Source organism: Eptesicus fuscus, chromosome 7 (assembly GCF_027574615.1).
Source record: "Eptesicus fuscus isolate TK198812 chromosome 7, DD_ASM_mEF_20220401, whole genome shotgun sequence".
NCBI classification, from domain to species: domain Eukaryota; kingdom Metazoa; phylum Chordata; class Mammalia; order Chiroptera; family Vespertilionidae; genus Eptesicus; species Eptesicus fuscus.
In genome coordinates this window covers 10798530-10823717 of record NC_072479.1, presented here as the reverse complement: position 1 = coordinate 10823717, position 25188 = coordinate 10798530, and the positions used below count along the sequence as shown (strand labels likewise).

Here is a 25188-nt window from a genome sequence, read left to right as displayed (position 1 = left end):
ATTCTCCTATTATTGAGATGTTTTTCCCAAATAAGTGATGATCCTTGATAGTTTGCTCACATATAAAATGAAGCACAAAATAATCATGTAAGCTCTGTGCACATGGTTTGACCTGCTGCCTGATCTCCTCTGTATAGTTATCTTTAGGTTTTCTCATGGGCTGGTCAGATTCCCCAGAGAGACTTTTCTCTCACTTGTCTGCTGCCCATATTGTGGGAGTGGAGCTGGTGCCCATATCAGGGGTCCTGAAGTGGAAATCAGGTTGCTTCTCAGCTTTCTCCACCTCACCTTATGATTCAGCTTTCTTCACATGCTTTAAAGCTCTCAAAATTTTATTTTCTGCTTCCCCATTACCTTTGTCCTTATACTTTATGTCTTAATTTTGTTTACTGTCATTTAGTGAACAGGAGGTAAATGTATGTGTTCAGCCACCTCCATACCTTGTAATCTGCTTTAAAATGTCAGTATTGCAGCTATGGGAAGTACATATTAAGACACATTCACTGGTTTATTTTATTCTGTCTATTATTTCATTAGAGGCCTGTGCACAAAATTCATGCACTTGGGGGGTGGGGGTGGGTCCCTCAGCCTGGCCTGCACCCTCTTGCAGTCCAGGACCCCTCGAGGGACGTCGGCCTGCCTGCTTAGGGCCTGATCCCTGTGGGGCCCTAAGCAGGCAGGCAGACATCCCCCTCACAGTCTGGGGCTCTTGCAATCCAGAACCCCTCGCTCCTTACTGCCTGCCTGCAGCGAAAGTGGGAGAGACTCCCGCCACCACCGCTGTACTTGCCAGCCGTGAGCCCAGCTTCTGACTGAGCAGCGCTCCCCCTGTGGGAGCGCATTGACCATCAGGGGGCAGCTCCTGCATTGAGTGTCTGTCCCCTGGTGGTCAGTGAGCATCATAACAACTGATCATTCTGCAGTGTGGTTGATTTACATATTACGGTTTTATTATATAGGATTATTTGCTAAAGAAGTCACATTATACCAATACTAGTGGAACTAGAAGTGAAAATTCACTCTAAATCCTTATATTCTAACAAATAAACAATTTTCATTTCTCTAGAACTTTTGCCATCCTATCTAATAAAAGAGAAATATGCAAATTAACCATCACTCCGCAACAAAAATGGCGGCGCCCATGGCCACAAGATGGCTGCGCCCAGTCCTCTCATCCCCGCCGGAGTCCCCCAGTCTGCCCAGCCTTGGCAGCGCAGGTTGTCCAGCCCAGAGGCGACCGCGCCCTACACCACGATCCCGACAAGTGGCGGCAGCCTGGGGTGTCCGACTGGGAGGCACCCGCACCCCGACACCGTGATCGCCACCCAGCGGCAGCAGCCTGGGCTGGGGTCTCAGCCTGTGAGGGGCAGGCACCCCCACGGCGCAATCCCCCTCCCAGCGGTCGTATCCTGGGCTGAGTCTAAGTCTGCAAGGGGCGTGCACCCCAACAGCGCGATTCCCCTCCCAGCGGCCGTAACCTGGGCTGAGTCTAAGTCTGCGAGGGGCGTGCACCCCAACAGCACGATCCCCCTTCCAGTGGCCATAGCCTGGGCTGTGGTCTCAGCGTGCGAGGGGTGCGCACCCCAACAGCGCAATCCCCCTCCCAGGGGCCGCATCCTGGGCTGAGTCTAAGTCTGCAAGGGGCGTGCACCCCAACAGCACGATCCCCCTCCCAGCGGCCGTATCCTGGGCTGAGTCTAAGCCTATGAGGGGTGTGCACCCCAATGGCAGTAGCCTGGGCTGGGGTCTCAGCCTGCGAGGGGCGTGCACCCCCAAGGCGCGATCCACCTCCCAGTGGCCATAGCCTGGGCTGAGTCTAAGCCTGCAAGGGGCGTGCACCCCAACAGCGCAATCCCCCTCCCAGTGGCCATAGCCTGGGTTGGGGTCTCAGCGTGCGAGGGGCGCGCACCCCCACAGCGCGATCCCCCTCCCAGCGGCCGTAGCCTGGGCTGAGTCTAAGCCTGCAAGGGGCACCCCAGGGCACGATCCCCCTCCCAGCGGCCGTATCCTGGGCTAGGGTCTCAGCCTGTGAAGGGTGCAATCCCCCTCCCAGCGGCCGTAGCCTGGGCTGAGTCTAAGCCTGCGAGGGACGGGCACCCCCATGGCACGAGCCCCCTCCCAGTGGCGGCAGCCTGTGGTCTCAACCACTGAGTCACACCAGCCAGGCAGATATGGAGAAGTCTTAAATGTTTTTTGTTGTTGTTGCTGTTACATGTATTTTATTGATTTCTTACAGAGAGGAAGGGGAAGGGAGCTAGAAACATCTATGAGAGAGAAACATTGATCAGCTGCCTCCTGCACACTCCCCACTGGGTATGTACTCCTAACCAAGGTACATGCCCTTGACCAGAATCGAACCTGGGACCCTTGAGTCTGCAGGCCGATGCTCCATCCACTGAGCCAAACCAGTTAGGGCTGTCCAATATGTTAAAGAAAAAACCCTATCTAATAAAGAGGGAATATGCAGGGGAGGGCATTTGGGGGTGACCGGGTTGTCGGGGGAGGGCAGTTGAGGATGATCGGGCTGGCAGGGGAGCAGTTAGGCATTGATCAGGCTTGCAGGGGAGTGGTTAGGGGGTGATCAGGTTTGCAGGCAGAAGCGGTGAGGGGCAATTAGGCAGGCAGGCAAGCAGTTGGGAACCAGCAGTTCCGGATTGTGAAAGGGATGTCTGACTGCCTGTTTAGGCCCGATCCCTGTAGGACTGCCTGTTTAGGCCCGATCCATAATACTGTAGGATCGGACCTAAACAGGCAGTGAGTCATCCCCCGAGGGACCCCAGATTGGAGAGGGTGCAGGTTGGGCTGAAGGACACCCCCTCCCCCAGTGCACGAATTTCGTGCACCGGGCCTCTAGTGTGTGTATATATAGTCTTCAATTAATTGTAGATAGAAATCCTTTTATATACTAATTTGAACACAATATAAGCATTTCTTAGGATGCTACATAGAATTGATTTGCATTCTTTTAGTGGATATAAAATGACCCAGCCATTCTCTTACTTATTACACATTTGACCATTTCCCCCATGTCTTTTAAAATACTTCACTAAGAGATTCGCAAGATGGCAGCTGGCAGGACAGTGGTGAGGGAGAGGTTGTGAGGGAGGGAGGGAGTGAAAGGGGTGTATGTGTGCCTGTGTGAGTGAGGGACAGTTAGATTCTGCAGGAGTATCAGGGGCTGGCAAACCAGGCTCTCCTGGATGAGGAGCCCCTGCCACTGCTGCAGGCACTCCCAAGGCTGCGGGCTTGTGCACACAGCCCACGCCATCTTGAAGGGGAGAGCAGCCTCCACTAGGAACCCAGCCTTGCCTCCACTGAGACTGGCCTTTGACACTGCCCGGGACCCTGAAGCCACTCCAGCCAAAGTCATACAGCCTTGCCCACAGACCTGCAGACCCCAGGATGTCCACCTCCAAGGGCTCATGGCTCCCTCAGCAGAAACCACAACTCCCCGCTCCCCAGTGGCCAGCATCTGGACACTGTAGTAGCGCAGCTCCAGCATGCGGGCCCCGTGAGCCCACCTCTCCAGCAGGCGGCTCCTGGGACCCTCTGAGAGCCATCACTGGGCGTGTGCCTCTCCAACCAAAGGCACACAACTCCCTCAAGAGAAACCACAACTCCCCATTCCCTGGTGGCCAGCATCTAGACACGGCAGTGAGCTACCGAGGGCTCGCATACCCAGGCAAGGTCACGCTATTTCAGCCACAGACTCTGAGATTCCCACATTCCCAGACATTGGCTCCTGGACCCCCTCATGATTCACAGAGTGAAATCACCCTGGCCAGAGACCCACTGCCTCATCCGCAGACTACAGGACAGCTGCCTCCTACTGTCACGGGCTCCAGGACCTTCACAGTGATTTGCAGAGTGACACTACCCCAGCAAGAGTCACACAATACTGGCAAGAGTCACACTACCTGAGCCTCAGGACCTGAGACCACTTTCTTCCAGGCTATGAACTCCAGGATCTCACAGTGATTGCACACCAGTGAAACCTCAGGCAACACTTTCCACAAGAGCTAAAACCACAAGCACATCCACAACAGCTTGCATGATGAGGCCGGGGATAAGTCACATTGTTAGACAACCAATAACAAGACTTCATCCACAAACGAGAAACTAACATTCAAGACCCAACTACATCAGGAGAACCCAAATAACTCAAGTAGGGGGCTCCACTAGAACACCAAGCTCAGGAGATCTGAGAGACTGCACCACTAGGTCCCAAAAATCACCAACTACATAGGACAACCTCCAAAAGAACCTGGGTAACAAAGCAGTTGGATCTAAGACACAGAAATAATTAAAACATTACAGAAAAAAATGAGGAGACAAAGAAACAATCCCCAAATGAAAGAAAAAGGGGAATCACCAGAAAAGGAATTAAATGAAATGAAGCAAATAATTTGTCAGAGAAAGAATTCAGAATAATGGTTATAAAGATGCTCAAATGTCTGGATGACAAATGCATACAACTCAATGAGAATTATAAGGAGCTGAATGAGAATTTCACCAGCATGAAAAGGAATCAAGAGGAAATAAAGAATGATAGCTTCAATAAAGAACACAATGGAAGGCTTCAACAGTAGATTAGAATAAGCTGAGGACTACATCAGTGAATTAGAAGACAAGGTAGAAAAAAACACCCACACAGAGCACTAACTGGAAAAAAAAAAAACCACTTAAAAAGCAGGAGAGCCTAAGGGAGCTTTGGGACAACACAAAACAAAATAACATCCACATAATAGGGGTTCCAGAAGGAGAGGAAGCTGAGCAAGGAATAGAAAAACTGTTTGAAGAAATAATGACAGAAAACTCCCCTGATTTTGGGAAGAAAAAAGTCACACAAGTCCAAGTAGCACACAGAGTCCCAAACAAGATGAACCCAAAAAGACTCACAACAAGACACATCATAATTAAATTGGCAAACAACAATGACAAAGTATATTAAAGATTGCCAGAGAGAGACAGGAGGTTACATACAAGGGATCTCCCATTAGACTATAAACTGATTTCTCAACAGAAACACATCAGGCCAGAAGGGAATGGAATAAAATATACAAAGTGATGCAAAGCAAGGGTCTGAATTCAAGAATACTATACCCAGCAAGGCTATCATTCAAAACTGAAGGTGAAATCAGGAGCTTCACAGACAAAAAAAGGCTAAGGAAGTTTATCACCACCAAGCCAGCATGCAAGAAATACTAAAGGGACTGCTATAAAAAGAAGAAGTAGAAAGGGAAGAAGGAACACAGACATAAAGAATAAAAATGGCTCCCTAACTGGTTTGGCTCAGTGGATAGAGCGTCGGCCTACAGACTGAAGGGTCCCAGGTTCGATTCCAGTCAAGGGCATGTGCCTTGGTTGTGGGTACCTCCCCTGTGGGAGGTGTGCAGGAGGCAGCTGATCGATGTTTCACTGCCCGGGACCCCTATATATAGTTTTAACAAATATACCAGCACTTTATCCATCGATGTTTCTAACTCTCTATACCTCTCCCTTTCTCTCTGTAAAAAATCAATAAAATATATTTTTAAAAAAAGAATAAAAATGGCTACAAACAAGTACCTTTCAATAATAACCTTAATGTAAATGGACTAAGTGCTCCAATCAAAAGACATAGGGTAGCTGAATTGATAAGAAAACATGACCCATACATTTGCTGTCTATAAGAGACTCACCTCAGAACAAAGGATTCACACAGATTGATAGTGAAGGGATGGGGAAAAAATTTTCAGGAAAATGGAAATGAAAAATAAAAGTTGGGTAGCAATACTTATATCTGAAAAAAATAGACATTAAAGTGAAGGCCATAACAAGAGATAAGGAAGGTCACTTCATAATACTAAAGGGAGCAGTTCAACAAGAAGATATAACTCTGGTAAACATATATGCACCTAATACAGGACCTAATACAGGAGCACCCAAATACATTAAAAAAAACAAAAAACTTCTGGAAAATATCAAGGAAGAGAGCAACAGCAATTCAGTCATAGTAGGGGACCTTAATACCCCATTGACACCACTGGATAAATCCTCTAAACAAAAAATCAACAAAGAAACAGCAATGCTAAATGAATCACTGGATCAGGTGGAATTAATTGACATCTTCAGAACATTTCGTCTCAAAGCAACAGATTATACATTCTTCTCAAGTGCACCAGGGAATTTTCAAAGATAGATGACATATTGGGACACAGGCAAAATCTCTTCAAATTCAAGAAGATAGAAATCATATCAAGCATCTTCTCAGATCACAATGGCATAAAATTAGAAATCAACTACAAGAAAAACAACGAAAAAAAAATCAAGCACTTGTAGGCTAAATGCATGCTATTAAACAATGATTGGGTTACCAAAGATATCAATGAAGAAATAAAAAGCTTCATGGCAACAAACGACAATGAAAACACAACAATCCAAAATCTATGGGACACAGTGAAAGCAGTCTTGAGAGGGAAGTTCATAGCTCTACAGGCCTACCTCAAAAAAACAAAAACAAAAAAAGGATAATGAATTATCTAACCCTGTAACTTAAAGAATTAGAAAGAGAGCAACAAGAAAAGCCCAGAGTAATCAGAAGGAAGGAACTTATAAAGATCAGAGTGGAAATAAATGACACAGAGACCAAAAAAAAAAAAAAAATACAAAAGATAAATAAAACTGAGAGCTAGTTCTTTGAAAGGCTAAACAAAGTTGATGAACCTCTAGCCAGGCTCACCAAGAAACAAAGAGAGAGGACCCAAATAAACAAAATCAGAAATGAAAGAGGTGAAATAACAACCAACCCCACAAACATCCAAAGGATTGTAAAAAAATACTATGAACAACTCTACTCCAACAAACTGGACAACTTAGACAAAATGAAAATATTCCTAGAAAAATAAAATCTTCCAAAACTCAATCAGGAATAATAATAATAAAAAAAACCTGAATAGGCTGATAACTAACGATGAAATTGAAGCAGTAATAAAAAAAAACTTCCAGCAAACAAAAGCCCTGGACCAGATGGCTTCACAGGGGAGTTTTACCAAATATTCAAAGAAGAACTAAAACCTATCCTCCTCAGACTATTCAAAAAAAATTCAAGAGGAAGGAACACTTCCAAGCTCTTTCTATGAAGCCAGCATTACCCTAATCCCAAAACCAGATAAAGACACTACAAAGAAAGAGAATTGCAGACCATTATCCCTGATGAACATAGATGCTAAAATCCTCAACAAAATTCTAGCAAATCCGATCCAGCATTACATTCGAAAGATCATACACCATGACCAAGTGGGATTTATTCTGGGGATACAAGGCTGGTACAATATCTGCAAATCAATAAACATGATACATCACATAAATTGAGAGACAAAAATCACATAATCATATCAATTGATGCAGAAAAAGCACTTGACATAATCCAACACCCTTTCTTGATAAAAACTCTCAGCAGAAGGAATAGAAGGATCATACCTCAACATAATAAAAGCCTTATATGACAAACCTATAGTACTTGTCGTTTGTTGATTTGTGATGATAGCCATTCTGACAGATATGAGATGGTATCTCATTGTCGTTTTGATTTGCATCTGTCAGATGATTAGTGACTTTGAGCATGTTTTCATATATCTCTTGGCCTACTGTATGTCCACTTTTGAAAGTGTCTAAGTTTTGTCCATTTTTTTTTATTGGATTGTTTATCTTCCTTTTGTTAAGTTGTATGAGTTCCCAATAAATTTTGGAGATTAGGCCCTTACCAGATATAACATTGGCAAATATGTTCTCTCATACAGTAGGCTCTCTTGTTTTGTTAATGGTTTCTTTTGCTGTGCAGAAGCTTTTTATTTTTATTTTTATTGTTTGAAGTATTACAAATAGTAGTACATATGTCTCCTTTTTTCCCCCCTTGACCTCCCCCCAGCCTCCCCTACCCCCCAGCATATGCCTTCACCTGCCCCCACCCCCCCAGTGTCTTGTATCCATTGGTTATGTTCAGAAGCTTTTTATTTTGATGTAGTCCCATTTGTTTATTTTCTCCTTGGTTTCCATTGCCCTAGGAGCTGTATTGGTAAAGATATTGATACAACATATATCTGATATTTTGCTGCTTAAGGATTCTTCTAAGATCTTTATGGTTTCCTGTCTTACGTTTAAGTCCTTTATCCATTTTGAGTTTATTTCTGTGAATGGTGTAAGTTGGTGGTCTAGTTTCTTTTTTCTTTTCTTTTTTTTTTTGCATGTATCTGTCCAATTTCTCCAATACCATTTATTGAAGAGACTGTCTTGGCTCCATTATATGCTCTTGCCTCCTTTGTCAAATATTAATTGAGCATAATGGCTTGGGTCTGTAGTTCATTTTTTCTTTCTTTTTCTTTTTTTAAAAGTATTTTATTGATTTTTTTACAGAGAGGAAGGGAGAGGAATAGAGAGTTAGAAACATTGATCAGCTGCCTCCTGCACACTCCCTACTGGGTATGTGCCCACAACCAAGGTACATGCCCTTGACCGGAATCGAACCTGGGATCCTTGAGTCCGTAGGCCGATGCTCTATCTACTGAGCCAAACTGATCAGGGCTAGTTCATTCTTTCAATTGCTGAGTAGTAATCTATCATGATACCACTATAACACAATATTTTAATTCATTAACCTGTGGGTGGAATTTGGATTGTTTCTACTTTTGGGCTTTTACAAATAAAGCTGCTTGGTATGGACATATGCTTTCATTTTTTATTTTATTTTTTAGTAAATAACAAGGGGTAGAATATGTAAGTTATATGCAAGGTATCTGTAACTTTTTAAGAAAGTACCACAGTCCTCCAACGAGGTTGTATGGTTTTCTATTTCTCTTGACTTCTTAGAATTCCAGTGGTGCCACATCCTCACCAACACTTGGTATTATGAGAATTTTTAATTTTAGCAATTCTAATAGGTGTATTATATCTCCCTGTGGTTTCAATTTGCATTTCTCTACTAATGATGTTAAGTATCCTTTCAGATGCTTACATGACATCCTATGTATTCTTAGATAGTGTGCCTATTCACATGTTTTGCCCATATCAAGTCCTTTTAAATTCTGTTGTTTATTTTCTTTTTATTGAGTTCTTATAGTCCTCCTCCCAGTTTTATTGAGATATTATCAACATGTAAAACATAATGACTTGATATGTTTATTTGCAACATGGTTACACATTAAGTTTAATTAATATCTATCATTTTACATAATTACATTTTTTTCTTGTGATGAGAACTTTTAAGAGCTACTCTTAGCAACTTTCAAATATATAATAGAGTATTCATAATTATAGTCAGCATGTTGTACTTCACATTGTGAGTTTTACCTGGTGTAAGGCATTTTTGTATTGTTAAATATTCTTGAACCTTTTTTCTGAGATTCAGTTAAGTTCATTGTAAACACTTTTTTTCCTTGCTTTTAAGCTTGGTTAGGTGGGACCAGAGCAATATGTAGAGCTAATGTTTTCCCACTAGCAGGCTTTATCAAAGTTAATAATTTATGCTCTTCAAAAAATACTACTTAAAAATTGAAAAGCCAAGCCACAGATTGGGAGAAAATATTTTCAAAACACATGTCTGATAAAGGACCTGCCTGCAGAATATACAAAGAACACTTAAAACCTATTAATAAGAAAACAAACATCCTGATTTTAAAAAATGGGCAAAAGATTTTAGGAGTACTTGACCAAACAAAATATAGGCTGGCAATTAAGCACCCAAAAAAATGATCAGCCCTCGCTGGTTTATCTCAGTGGATAGAGTGTCAGCCTGCGGTCTGAAGAGTCCCGGGTTCAATTCTGGTCAAGGGCATGTACCTTGGTTGCGGGCACATCCCCAGTAGGGGTGTATGCAGGAGGCAGCTGATTGATGTTTCTCTCTCATTGATGTTTCTAACTCTCTATCCCTCTCCCTTCCTCTCTGTAAAAAAATCAATAAAATATATTTTTTTAAAAATAAAAATTAAAAAAATGATCAGCCCTCTGGTCTGGCTCAGCAAATAGAGCGTTGGACTGCAGACTGAAGGGTCACAGGTTCGATTCTGGTCAAGGGCACATGCCTGGTTGCGGGCTCAATCCCCAGTAGGGGGTGTGCAGGAGGCAGCCGATCAATTATTCTCTCTCATCATTGATGTTTCTATCTTTCTCTCCCTCTCCTTTCCTCTCTGAAATCAATAAATATATTGATCTATATCTATCTTGTGGGGAACGGGCTGTAAGCTGGCACAGTCCTTGCACCTGTAGGGGCTAGCAAGGCTGGCACCCTACCCGCACAGATTTCCCAGACCTGTTTGGATGGCAACTAATCAGTATAACGAGAGCAGCCCCTGCCTACAGAGCTTTCCCAGGGTGTGTTTATATGACTGCTATCAGTAGGATAAGAGCTACTTTCATGGCTTACCAAGAAATATGTACCCAACTAGTGAGATTTATTGTAACAAGAAACCTATCCTTCAACTTATCCCTCCAGTAGTGATTTTAGAGAAACAAAGAATGTTTTCCTTGTGAGTGATTCCCTGCTTAGTGTCTTATGTATAAAAAGCACTGTATTACTAATAAAAGTTGCCAGAGCTTCTCGAGAGCTGTGGACCTCCCGAATCCCGCTGTCCTGTCTTTCTTTCTCTTCTCAAATCCCACCTCCCTACCTCAGCCCGGTTCAATCGTCAGGCTGGACCTGACAAATTGGCCCCCGAACAGGGACCTCAGGACTTGGGAAGCAGAAGGTGAGGATCTCCTCCCGATAAAGAGTGCACTCGATAAGGTAAGGGAGGAGCATTTTTTTGATAGTCGGGAGTAAAGCATGGGACAGTTAGAATCTAGAGAAAATGCCCTTAATGGGCAAATGTTAAAGGCTATGCTCAACAGTAAAGGAACTAAAGTTAATGACAAGCAAGTAAAAAAAATTTTTTAAATTCATTCAGGATGCATTTTCCTTATGGAATTTGATACGGGGTTGTTTAGATCCCAGGCATGAACATAATCAACCATCTCTTAAGCCAGGAAAGAAAGAGAAGCAGCGTACTGGCACAAAAAAGGGGTCTAAAAAAGATGATGATACAGGTGCAAGGACCGTGCCAGCTTACAGCCTGTTCCCCACACTACCTATCTGTCTATCTATCTATCTATCTATCTATCTATCTATCTATCTATCTAAAGGTGATCAACATCACTCGTCATTGTGAAAATGCAAATTAAAACCACAATGAGCCCTAGCTGATTTGGCTCAGTGGATAGAGTGTAGGCCCATGGACCGAAGGGTCCTGGGTTTGATTCCTGTCAAGAGCATGTACCTTGGTTGCAGGCTCCTCCCTATCCCCATGGAGACAACCAGTCCAGGTGTCTCTCACCTTCATGTTTCTTTTTCTCTGTCTCTCCCCCTCCCTTCTACTCTCTCTAAAAATCAATGTGAAAAAGAAACAAGCCACAATGACATATCGCTACCTTCCTTTTAGAATTGTTAAAAAACAAAACCAGCCCTGCCCGGGTAGTTTAGTTGGTTAGAGCATCGTCCCAATGTGTCAAGGTTGTGGGTTCAATCCCCTGTCAGGGCACATATAAGAATCAACCAATGAATGCATAAATAAGTGGAACAGCAAATCTCTCCGTTTTCCTCTCCCACTTTCTCTAAAATAAATAATTTTTAAAAAAAAAAAAACTGACCTTACCAAGTGCTCACAATGATGCAGAGCAACTGCAACTCTACATTGGTGAAAAATGGTAAAATCACTTTGAAAAACTGGCAGTTTCACATAAAGTTGAATACTGTTTACATCCGACCCAGCAATACAATACTAGTCCTGGATATTTACCCGAAAAAATTAAAGCCCACCCCTGAACCAATATTCAAATATTTATAGCTGCTTTATTCAATTGCTAGAGACTAGGAGCAAACAAATGAACATCAGCTGCTTAATGGATAAATATCCATACAATCAAATACTACTCAGCGACAGAAAGGAAAAACATGTAGATACACATGAAATATACTGAAAGACATAAAAACATGGATAAATCTCAAATAATTGTGCTATGTAAAACAAACGTATTCAAAAGGCTACATATTTAAAATTTCACTTATAGACATTCTGGAAAAAGAAAAGTGTTGGGGACAGAAAAAAAGATTACTGGCTGTCCGGGGTTGGGGGTGAGCACTGGAGTTGACTAGAAAGGGGCATAAGGGAGGTTTAGGGGAGAATGGAAATGTTCTGTACCTTGTCGGAGGTGGATGTGTTCGTTAAACACATGTAACCATACACTTGCTATGCGAGACTTGCTATGTGAAAGTTGTACCTCAAAAAACCTGCCTTTTAAAAAAGCCAAATGAAGAATTTGCCACCATTGATAGTAAGGTTCTTGACGAGCATTTATTCCCAAACCCTAATGACACTTCCCAGAGTCCAGTTCTAAACCCATTCTGAACAAGACGACAACTGAGGAACTGGGAAAGGCCTTCCTAAGTTGTCTCCTTTGAAGGGACAGGAATGAGGTTGGGGTATAGTAGACGGAGAAAAATATTTGGCATGAACTTAAAATAAAATTTCAGGTAAAAGTAAAATCTACTCCACTGAAAAGTGATGGATTTAGACATTAGGAAACAAATCACAGAATGCCACAGCTCCTCGTTTACAAACCCTCCCAGCCGTCTTCCCTGAGGCAAAAGTAACTGCAGAAGATGTGAAGACCTGAGTCCCAAGTCATTCCGCTGAGGGTTATGGGTTTTGATAACCTGGAATTTCAGCAAGTCATTTAACCTCTTTGGGACCCATTTTCCCCATCTGGTAAAAGAGAGCAGTACACGGGTTTGGTACCTTGGGTCTTAGTCCTGGTTCCTGGCACAAAGCTCCAGAAACCCTTGGAACTTCCTGAGTGATAGGAGTATCTTTTGTTATTCATAAGAGGCTCCTTTTTTTTTTTAAAATTTCTTTATTGATTAAGGTGTCACATATTTGTCCTCATCCCCCCATTCCCATCCCACACCCCTCCCCACGGATGCCCCAACCCCCTGTTGAACTTAACCATTGGTTAGGCTCATATGCATGCACACAAGTCCTTTGGTTGATCTCTCCCCCCTCCCCCCAACCTCCCCTATCCTCCCTCTGAGGACCGATAGTCCGATCGATGCCTCCTTGTTTCTGGTTCTGTTCTTGTTCATCAGTCTATGTTGTTCATCATTTCCCCTAGATGAGCGAGATCATGTGTCACTAGAGATATACTTATAAGAACTGAATGTGAGACGAGCAATAATAGTTATGCTGACAGGCAAATGAATCAGTCTGTAGTGAGTTTCTTTCTGGACCAACAGTTCTTTAGTGACCCAATTTCAATGTCCACCAGTTCCCTATGTGTACATGTCAGCACTGACCCCTCAGCTCTGGATGGTGGACAAATGGTGGTAACGGAGGTCCGACTCCAAGAGGCTCCTTTTTAACACAATGGAGTTTATGCTAATGAAATGACATGGGGCCCCTAGAAAGCCTTAAGATGGGACTAGTCACCAGAAAGACCAGGTGATTAGAAAGTGGGAGCTTTCAGCCCCAACCCCTGACCACAGGAAAGGAGCAGGGTGCTGCAGATTAAGCTCTATAAAAATTCTTCAACTGCAAGGTGTGATGAGTTTCTGGTTGGTGAACATGTAGAGGTGCTGGGAGAGTGTCTGCCTGGAGGGCACGGAGACCATACTCGTCCTACATACCTCGCCTTATGCATCTCTTCCATCCGTTCCTGAGTTATGTCCTTTTATAATAAACTGCTATTTTAGTAAATAAAATGTTTCTCTGAGTTCTGTGAGCTGCTCTAGCAAATAATCGAATCTTAGGAGTAGGTCAAGGGAACCTCTGGTTATAGCCTGTCGTGGTGTGGTAAGCAGTCAGACAGACATGAGCAGAGCAAGGCTGACGAGCCAGGTGCAGAAGGTCACCAGGGCAGAAAGCCCTGGGTGCCTAGCAAAGGACAATTACAGGGTGGGACTTCATCCCCAGGATGACCTTTCCTCCCCTTGCGTAGTGCTGGTCATGTGGTATGGGCGCCCGGACCTTCCCTCCCTAGAGATGACATCTAGGCCTCGGTGGTATTTCAGCTCCAGGCACCAAAAGCGGCAAAACCAGACAAGTGGCCCCACTGGCTGATCTAGGATCAGCTGCAGTGAATAATGACCCCCTGCCCTGGCACTGACCAATCCATCAGTGGAGACCACAACCCTGAAAGGACACCTGGAAAGCTGCTGAATATTCTATTGAGATCTTCCCCTGGGACCTCCCCTAAAATCTCCACCCTGAAAACCTTTAGGACCGAGGACCTGCTCGCTCTCCCTCCGGGGGCATGAGGGCCTCCTCCCCTGCCCCAGGCGCATTACCGTTCCCTTCCTCACTCCCAAGCTCCGAGGGCCCTTCCTTAGACTCTGACTTGTTTTCTAAGCCCATTTTTCTACAAATCACTTTTTCTACCCTAGGATTTTCTAAATAAATGTTTTCTTATCGTTTGAGTCCTGACTCTGAATTCTTTCCTAGCCAGAACTCAAGTACCGAGGTTGCTGAACCCAGGTCCGGTCTGACCCCACCTGCTGCCTTCCCACCGCCTGCAACAGTCAGGGCCCAGGCGACACCTGGACTTGTGATTGGCATCCGAAGTGGAGGGGGAGGGGCGTCCCTGAATCCTTAACCTATGGCAGTGGTCGGCAAACTGCGGCTCACGAGCCACACGCGGCTCTTTGGCCCCTTGAGTGTGGCTCTTCCACGAAATACCACGTGCGGGCGCGCACGCACAGTGCGATTGAAACTTCGTGGCCCATGCGCAGAAGTCGGTTTTCGGCTCTCAAAAGAAATTTCAATCGTTGTTCTGTTGATATTTGGCTCTGTTGACTAATGAGTTTGCCGACCACTGACCTGTGGGATCTGACACTCTCTCCAGTTGGGTAGCGTCTGCCTAGAGTTAAATCACAGAACACTCAGCTGATGTTACAGGATTGCTTGGTGTGGGGAAATCACCGCCCACATACATTGGTGGCCAGAAGTGTTCAGTGTTAGTAGTGACGTGTGTAGAGAGGAGACACATGAGTGTTTTGCCTTAGAATTGGGGAAGCCCTAAGGTCTCATTCTCTATATATTCTCATGATTTTAACTACTGTCTACTTGCTCATGAGTTTCTGATTCAGACCTGCAGTGTGTATAATCATGTATCAGTGGCCCTCAGGAACTTGGATTAACCTTGCCTTTTTCCTTCTGAAACCTCCTCTTCCTCTATCCTCTCCTCCTCTCAGTCAGTGGCAGCACACCCACTGCCACCACAGCCAGAAACCATGCCATTTTGACTCCTCCCTCTTCTTCACTTTTCATTATCCAGTCAGTTGCCAAGCCTGGACATTTTAACCTCTTGCTGATTCCCAATTCTATATGCAGCCCTGCCTCACTATTACGTGGCCCCAATTCCGCCCTCATCTTCTCTGGCCTGGATACGACCAACTTCTTGGTCTGCCTGGCATCCAGCCTCCATGCAGATACCAGAACTGTCTTTCTAAAATACATCGGGGAGTGTCACTCCTCTGCTTAAAACCTCTCCACAACCCACAGCAATGGTCCTTATCCTTTCTTGAGTCACAGACCTCTTTGAAAATCTGATGAAAAAAATTAACTCTCTTTCCAAAAAAAATACCATGTACACACACACACACACACACACACACACACACACACCCTTTGGGATACAATGGACCCTGAATTCCATCCAGAAACTCTAGGTCTACATGATAAAGGCCAAGTCCCTTATTACATCACTACAATACTTACAGATGACACACTGAGCCTCTGGCAACCTGGACTTCTTTAAAAAACTAACCACTGATCGACTTCAGACGATGTCTGTGTTACCAGTTTGTAAATGAGAGTTACTCTATTTGGGAAAACAAGTGTCCCAGCAACCGGAAGGGAATTACAGTTTCTGTCTGTTCCATGCTTCCTTGTTACCGCTGTATCTTTTCTTTGCTGTCCTATCTGCCTGGAATGTCCTTTCCTTCCTTTCCCCTGCCAACTCCTACTTACCTTTCTGGTGCTGGCTCTGGCATCACCACCTCCTCTTGGGAGCCTTGCCTTATTTTCCTAGTCTGGGTCAGAGACGCCACCTCTGTGTGTACATTTAAAATGGCACCGCCACTTTCCTGTTACAGTCCTGACCCTTCCTGCTGACACCCCCGTCAGACTGGGAGTCCTTGGAGGGAAGGAACCAGTCCTATGTGGCACTTAACACAAGTTCTGGACATAGTCGGTGCTCACAAAGTGTCTAAGAAGGGAAGAAGGAAAAGCCTGTGATTGTCAATCCTAATGATTTCTCCAGACTTGGTACATTTTTCTTTCTGCAAAGCACCCATCTTAAGAGGAATGCAGCTGTACCTTATAGATATTATCTGATGGAAGACTAAGGTACTGCTTATCTTCTTTTCACAAATGAGGAAATGGAGTGCAGAGAAATCCCCTGCCAGAGGAAAGAGCACGTTTCCATGTTGTTGGTCCTGCCTGCAGCCCTCCAAAAGCAGAATCCCTCACATTGGGAATTTCTGAACTCAAACGGCAAGGCAATTGACAACTGAATTGAGTGGATATCTTATAAGCAAAACACAAAGCTTTTAAAAAATAATAACAATATCCTATTTCAGTGGAGGCTGTAAATAATTTTATGGAGCATTCTTGGCTACCAATTGACATAATGACAGCAGTGAAAAAATATTTTTACTGTTTAAGCTAAAAAAAAAATAACAATAGTTCCTCTTTTAGGGTCTTATGCAATTCCTCTAGCCACAAAGAACAGTGTGTGTGTACTTTATATTATTTTTAAATTTCCTCCACATGTGTTGGTACCCATAGAACAGAACTGCATGGTTCAAATTAATGACCATCAGCAAGTGCAAGCAACATTTTCATCCCTTGAGGACCACTAATGACATCGTTATAGAAGGTATCAACCAAAGGTAATGAGATCACCTGTGTGTAAAGCTCACAGACCCCAAAAAGCCAGGAAGATCTTCAGCCACGCACTGTGGCTGCCTAACTGAGAAGTGGTGAAAGCTCTGGAAGTCAGGGTAAACATCTTAACATCACAAAGTCACCTGATAAAACCAGAAGCTCTCCTCAAACAAACCACCTACTGTGAGATTCACAAGAGTTTGCTATTATCTTTTGAATGGAAGATACAGCATAGAGGCAAAACTAAATGATAAAACAGGCAAGGCTAATTTTAAACCCTTCAATTTCCCTTCTTCAACTTCCCTTCTCCAATTTCTTCCTCCTCTTACTTCAATTCTCTGCATGGTCCCTTTCAACATCAAGAAAAATTAAAAATACAATACTTTTGAGGTGATTTGCTTTTTGTCAAATCAGAATCTTGACCCAAAGGTTAGGACAATATCTGGTGGGTATCTGAGGAGTCGGTCAGCAAGATTGTAATCTTCAACACTGACTGGAAGGGCTTTTGTGGCATGCATGCTTTCTGAGTTTCATTAGAGAATGAGAAGAGAGGAGCAAGAAGAACTGTGCAGAAAGTGGTAAGACCAAGCCATCCTGTGGGCTTCTCAAGTGAGCAGACATGCCTCTGGGAGCAAAATGTAGTCAACAAATTTGTTCAAAGAACCATTCAGAAACTTCTTCCCAAAACCTAAAAAAATGGTCATTCTTAACTCTGGAACAGTCCCTGTTTCATTAGGGAGTGGAAGAGCGGCTTCTCTCCCACAACCACCAAGTACAGTCTCCACTGAAACAGGATATGTTTGTGTGTAGTTTTAGGGCACAAAACACCTGGATTCCTACGCTGACCTGGTTGAAGCTTCCTTCACTGAGCATGATATATTTCATCCACAGGTACTGAATGATGACAAAGTCTGTGTTGGAAGGTTGAACTAACTAAAAGCAAGCTTTGGGCCCAGATGCTTTTCCTCGGGAGGGGCAATCTCCATGCATTTACTTAAATAGAATGGAATTTGTTATTTCTATGTAAGTTGCCCCTCCCCTATCCCTTTCATCACTGTACCCCTTTGTGCCAAGCACAGAAATAGGTATTCAATGAAAACTTGTCAAAGAAAAAATGTCTTCCTTATGCAAGCTCTCTCCTGTCTTTCCTATCTGAAGTCTTCCCTGGAATATAAGTAGGTGGTCCTTCTTCACATTTAACATCTCATTACCTAGCTGTTTTTCAGTTAAACAACTGGAAAATTTGAGAACAAAAACAAAATCTTTACTGATACCTAAGAGTTACTGGAAGTAACTTTTAGTTGTAAAAATTAAAGCCATTCCCTAATGGAAGGCAAGAGTTCACAGTTAAATTTAAGAGGATAATTTACTATAGACAGATGTGAAGTACCGAGGGAGAAATGCATAGCCATCTAAACTTGTATGATGGCAAACATTCAAACTGGACTTTTAGAATTGAAGGGGCTTTAGCATCAGGTCACTGGTATCTTATCTAATCCAAACCAATCTTTGACTAGCATCTCTTCTCTCTCTACCAGGTCTCCCTCCTCTTGACTTTAAACCTCCCTTAGGCTAGCAGTTCACAAGAAGGCAAATGAAGAAAGATAAGCAACAAGGACAAAGGATGGCAACTAAAATGTGTAATTCAATGCTCTGAATATGAATTTTCTGACACTAGTGAAAGAAATCATCTCATAGCTATTAAAAGACTGAATTTCTCCCCTTCTTATCCAGTATCAGCACACAATACAGTTGAGGCCATGGTGAGTATGGTTCCATTCTTTACACATTACTTTAAAAAGTTATCATTATTCATAAAAAGTAGAGTTTAGAATATAAGGGAAATGGGGATTGCAATTTATAATCCAAGGAATTTAAAGGTTTTAAATATTTTAAAGCCCTCGTTTTTCAGCTTCTCACTCTGTGCCTATTCAAGAAAATCTGTAATTCTGAGTGTTGGCAAAGACGTAAGAAACTGGAACTCCCATATGCTGGTAGTAGGAATGTAAATTGGTATGACCACTGAGGAAAACTGTTGGACAGTATCTAGCAAAACTGAACATTTTCCTTCCTCTATAACCCAGAAATTCCTCTCATGAGTATCATCCTAGGAGAAATGGGGTGTTGTATACACCAAAAACAGGTAAAGAATGTTCACAGCAGTATTATTCATATTACACAAGATTGAAAACAACCTACATGTTCTTCACCGATAGAATAAACAAATTGTACAGTATATTCATACTAAGAAATAGCACCCCGCAGTTCAAGGAAAATGACCGCTGCTGCTGAGAACAAGGCTGAATTCCATAACCACAATGATGAGTGAAAGAAGCTGGACACAGAAGAACACATAATGATGGTCTGGTTTACATGAAGTTAAAAATAAGTGAACCAATGATATTAGAAATCAAAATAGTGGCTACTTCTGCGGGGTAGTGACTGAAAGGGCTGAGGTAGCCTTGGTCTATATCTTGACCCAATAATGATTACGTGGGTATATCCATATACAAAAGGTAATGGAGTTGCACTATTAAGACTTGTGCATATTTGCTGTGTGCAAATTATATCTCATTTACAACAATCTGCAGAGATATAGACATCTGGGGGCTCTTTCTTCAAGAACTCAATACAGCTTAAATAAGTTGCAAATACTGTCTGTATACTTTTTTTGAAAGCCTTTATATGCCACTGAAACACTAGTGTCATACTTAATAGAAAGTGAACTTTTTGTATTCGTAGACTGAAAAACATATTGTACTATCCATTTGCAGTATACATATTTACCAACTAGTAAAAATGTTTGCAATTGTCTTTGCATCCTCAAGCTTTTCTCCCTTGTTACATTTCTTACTCTGTAATTCTGAATGATTTGTAGCAAAAACACTTGGACATAATTCCTGCACCGCTATATTGGAAATCTTTTCTCTATCTACCACAGAGACTGCATGTTGGAATCCTAGAATTTGGGAACACGGTGCTGGTTCCAAGACTGCAGAACGAGGACTGGAACCTGAGGCTCCTGGGCTCCCAGAATTCTGTCTCTTTCACCAGAAACTCGAGTCAACCCTCTCATCTTTCCAAACAGATAAAGTGCATTAAAAGGGATATATATATATATATATATATATATATATATATATATATATATAATTTTTTTTGAAGTAACAACTCTGCTACCCAGCAGATTATTAGATTATTTGGGAACCATGCGTGAGACCTTGAAAACTCCGTTAGGGTTTAATGTCGGGATAAAAACTGAGTAGAGAAGGAAGGGGTAGCTAGTGCTTTAATGTGTAAATCCTATTTGCATAATATTCCCAAAGTAATTTTTTCGTTAATCCAACTGAAACTCGGCGGGGTTGGGGGGTCATGATTCGCAATGACTCGCTTTGGGGGAGAACGCGGGCGCACTTGCCAGAGTTCATACATAAAAACCCCAAAAGAGTGAAAGACGCCCCCCAGGAGCCTACAGTATCCAGGGTCGGTCCCGACCAGGACCGGAGCCACCTGGCAGACGCGGGCACAGGCCCAGCCCCGGGTGCGCGGGCCCAGCGGGCGGCCAGAGGGAGCGCAAGCAGCGGGCGGCCCGGCCCGGCCCGGCCCGGGCAGAGCCTCGGCGAGCCCGCCCGCGGGAGTCCGGGCCGCCAGTCGGATCGCGGCCCGAGCCGGGCTACGAATTTAGAGAAGAGGCAGGAGAACGTGGGGTGGGCAGGGCGGGGTCCCCAGGCCAGTCGGGGGCGAGTCCGGAGGGCGCGACAGAGGGGAGGGGCGCAGGAGCCGGGGAAGGCGCCGGGAGGAGCGCGGCGGCGAGGACGGGGAGGCGCGCGCCGACCACGGTGCGGGCCGGGGGCTGCGGCCGCGCTGGGGGCTGCGAGCGGGCGAGCGGGGCCTTACCGAGCAGCGGCAGCCGGCCGCCGAGGCGCGCCAACGCCTGCATGGCCTCCGGAGCCCAGGGTCCCCACGCCGCGCCGGCCCAGCCCTGCGGTACCTCCCGGAGCGGCGAGCCTCGCGCTGCAGGTGGCTCGCTTAAGGATCGGCGTCACCGACCGCAAATTCCCTCCGACTGGTGCAAAGTGATAGGGGGAGGATCTCTCCGTGCTGGCGGGGCCGCTGCGGGCGCGGAGGCTGGGCCGAGCCGGGAGCGGTTCCTGGCGCAGCGCGGCGGGCGAGCCCACGTGCCTGCCGTGTCCGCAGCCCGCACTCTGCGGCGCGGGGCTCCTCGGCGCGGGCGGGGGGAATTGGATGCCGCGCCGCTGGGGCAGTCGCGGGGGCTCGGCGGCTCTGGCTGGGGAGAAGGCACGGCCAGAGCTGCCTTGTTCCCCGGAGTCCCTGAACACCTTCGTTTGGATGTCAGAACGTGGGGACACCAGAGAGCCAGAAGCGCCCTCCGCGCGCCGGGTATTTGAGGCCCCAGAATGGGAGCTAAATCCGCGCTGCACCTGCGGCCTCGGCCAGCGCTCAGGCCAGCAGAGGGTCGCGGTCCACGCTCGGTGGATCCTGACTGACCAATGGTCTTCGGTCTTCCCCTCCATCTTCTAGGTTGGATGCCCAGAACCCAGTCAGCGGTGGCAGCAAGAAAACCAGGCTCGGTTTTAATGTCAACCCAGGCAATTCGGGAGGCTGAGAACCAGCCCAAGATACAAAAGCAAAACACAGACAGTGCATCCTAGAGGATGTTTTGAATTATCCACTCCATAATTCTTGTTATTCACTGCATAATATTTCAAGTTGAAAATTATTTTATTTGCAGTAAGTTGAAGGTTGGAAAGCCCTGAGTGCCAGTTATGACTCCTCAGTTAACTAGCCCTTTGACCTTCACAAGCCATTGACCTTCACAAGCCATTTTTCTTTTCCAAGTCCTATTTTACTTACCTTCAAATGAGGGGAGTGGACCAAATGGTTTACAATGTCTTCAAATTCTAGGAATTCCATGCTTTTAATAATTTTCTAATAAAGCATGATAATTGACAATGTTCATTCTTGGACATACAATCCTTTTCCTTGGCTGTAGTTGATAGTAAAATAATCCCCCCTCGCAGGGCATGAAACTTTAAAAGTGTCTACTATGGTGCAGCCACTATGGAAAACAGCATGGCAGTTTCTCAAAAAATTAAAAATAAAACTGCCTATGATCCAGCAGTTACACTTCCAGGAATATACCCAAAAGAATTAAAAGCAAGGTCATGAAGAGATATTTGTGCACCCATATTCATAGCAACATTATTCACAATAGCCAAAAGGTGCAAGCACCCCAAATGTCCACCCACAGATAAATGAATAAAGAAAATTGAATGAATGGATAAACAAAATGCATATATATATATATATATATATATATATATATATATATATATATATAGAACTAGAGGCCTGGTGCACGAAATTTGTACACAGGGTGTGTGTGTGTCCCTCCGTCCAGCCTGTACCCTCTCCAATCTGGGACGCCTTGAGGGATATCTGATTGCTGCCCATTTAAGCCCGATCCCACTGGGTGATGCTTATCCAGGACTGCTGGCTCCCAACCACTCACCTGCCTGCCTGCCTGATTGCCCCTAACCACTTCTGCCTGCCAGCATGATCACCCCCAACCACTCCCCTGCCAGCCTGATTGATGCCTAACTGCTCCCTTGCCAGCCCAATTGCCCTAACTGCCCTCCCCTGCTGGCCTGGTCACCCCTAACTGCCCTCCCCTGCCGGCCTGGTCACCCCCAACTGCCCTCCCCTTCAGGCCTGGTCACCCCTAACTGCTCTCCCCTGCTGGCCTGGTCACCCCTAACTGCCCTCCCCTGCAGGCCTGGTGCCCCCCCAACTGTCCTCCTCTGCTGGCCCAGTCACCCATAACTGCCCTCCCCTGCAGGCCTGATCACCCACAACTCCCCTTCCCTGCTGGCCATCTTATGGTGGTCATCTTGTAGCCACATGGGGGCAGCCATCTTTGACCACATGGGAGTGACCATCTTGTGTGTTGGAGTGACAGTCAATTTACATATTACCTCTTTATTATATAGGATAGTGTTCAGCCTTAAAAGTGAGGAAATTCTGCCCTGAGGTTTGTGGCTCAGTTGATTATCATTCTGTGCATTGAAAGTCACTGGTTTGATTCCCACTCAGGCACTACTCAGGTTGTGGATTGGATCCTTAGGGTGCATACAGGAGGCAAGCAATCATGTTTCTCACATCGATGTTTCTCTGCCTCTCTTTCTAAAATCAATAAACTATTTTTAAAAAGGGAGAAAATTCTGACACATGCTATAACATGGATGATCCTTGAGGACATTTTGCTAATGAAGTGTGGCAGTCACAAAAACCATATGATTCTACTTATATCAGTCGCCTAGAGTAGTCAAATTTGTAGAGATAGAAAGTAGAATAGTGATTTTCAGAGGCTAAAGCGTTGTTTAATGGGTATAGAGTTTCAGTTTTGCAAGATGAAAAGAGTTCTGGAGATGGATGGTGGTGATGGTTACACAACAAGGTGCATGTACTTAACACTACTGAACTGTATACTTAAACATGGTTAAGATGGTAAATTCTGTGTGCATTTTACAACAACAAAAAAAAGATTTTAAGTGTCTATCTTAAGTCAGAACTAGAGGAAGAGACATGAGTTAAGTGAGACATGAAGCAGGCTGGTGATAGGTAGAAAGGTGAGCTAGTGAGCCTTCCAATTACCCAGATCTAATGTATTACCTTTCGTTCAGAGCTTGATTATTGCAAGCTTAAAAAAAAAAAAAGTCTGATGATTCCAAGTTTGCAAAATAGCAGCGTGGATGAGGCACTGTTCAAGGACACAAAATCATGAAGCTATTGCTGCTTTTTCAAAGAATCTTAGACCCAAGGCATACGTCTCTGAGAAGCGATGGTAAAAGTGGAGAAATTAGGAATGGTTTCTAAGCACACCTGATTTTCTCTAGAAATTGGTGGGGAAAAATAATTTTAGAAAAAACAAATTTTATGGATTGAAAAGTTTTGGAGTATGAGGTATAGGCTACAATTTAAAAGGTGAGATAGTGCCCATCATTCTTTGAAGTATGCCAAGAGTCATGCCTATTATGGTACCTAATTGATTCCCCTTGATAAGACTCTGAGGAAGGTAGCTTTACGTTATCTAGAGCCTTAGATTGCATAGGTAGTTATGAACATCCAGGTGTAAAATTTTTTTTCCAGAGCTCATGATATGGATGAGGACTATTATAAAAGCTGCTACAGGGACAAGAAGCAACCAGGAGGAATAAGAGGAAAGAAGAAATCAGAAGAGAAAAGAGTAAGTTTGTTTCTGGATTGGAATGTCTTGCTTTAGCCTTACAAATGACAAATTTTATCTAAATTCTTACCCCATGAAGTTTAGGGGCTACATAGCCACAAGTAACATGGCCATTCATCTTATGAACATCTTTCTAGGCTTTAAATTACACAAATATCTCCTTTCTCCCTTCAAAAATTGTGACATTTTCAATGGCAACCCATAGGTGAAATGTCTTCATGTCATTTTTTAAAATACAAAGCTTTATATTTTTCTTAAAATAAGGTGCAAGGAAAAGGAATATTTGAATAGGAGTTCTGTGAATTCAGTTGAAATATTAACTCTATAGTACAATTTCACACATCTTTTCCTAATAGCTTGAGCCCACCAATTGGCAAGATCTGACAATACCAAGTGTTAGCAAGGATTCAGAGCAATGGGTAACTTTCATTCACTGCTAGTGGAGCTCTAAATTGATATGAGCATTTTGACAAATAATTTGACCTTATTTCAAAATTAAACATGTGCCCAGCCAGCGTGGTTCAGTGGTTGAGTTTCGACCTATGAACCAGAAAGTCATGGTTTGATTCCCAATTGGGGGTTGGGGCACATGCCCAGGTTGTGGGCTCAATCCCAGGTAGGGGTAGTACAGAAGGCAGCCTCAATAAAAATATATTAAAAACAATTTAAACATGTGCATTTACACCCAGAAGTTTCACATATATATACATGCACCTTAGTGAAATTCCTATGCATGAGGAGATATGTACCAGAGTGTTCATAGCATTATTGTTTATAATTTCAAAAAATCAAGGAGAGCCGGACCAGTGTGGTTGAACGTGGTTGAGCATCAACCTATGAACGAGGAGGTCATGGTTCAATTCCAGGTCAGGGCACATGACTGGGTTGCTGGCTTGATCCCCAGTAGGGGATGTGCAGGAGGCAGCCGATCAATGATTCTCTCTCATCATTGATGTTTCTATCCCTCTCTCA

The 25188-nt window shown here is 44.1% G+C and overlaps 1 protein-coding gene across 1 annotated transcript in view; it reads right to left on the bottom strand.

The window, feature by feature from the left end:
- The window catches only part of FLT3 (fms related receptor tyrosine kinase 3), a 79753-nt gene extending 58269 nt beyond the window's left edge, over nt 1-21484 (bottom strand). The window contains exons 1-2 of the mRNA XM_054719727.1: nt 20847-21484; nt 20423-20622 (exon numbers count right to left, since the gene is read on the bottom strand). Coding sequence (XP_054575702.1) covers nt 20423-20622; nt 20847-21484 — 838 coding nt within the window. The remainder of the gene's footprint in view (nt 1-20422; nt 20623-20846) is intronic.
- Between the last annotated feature and the right edge of the window lie 3704 nt (nt 21485-25188).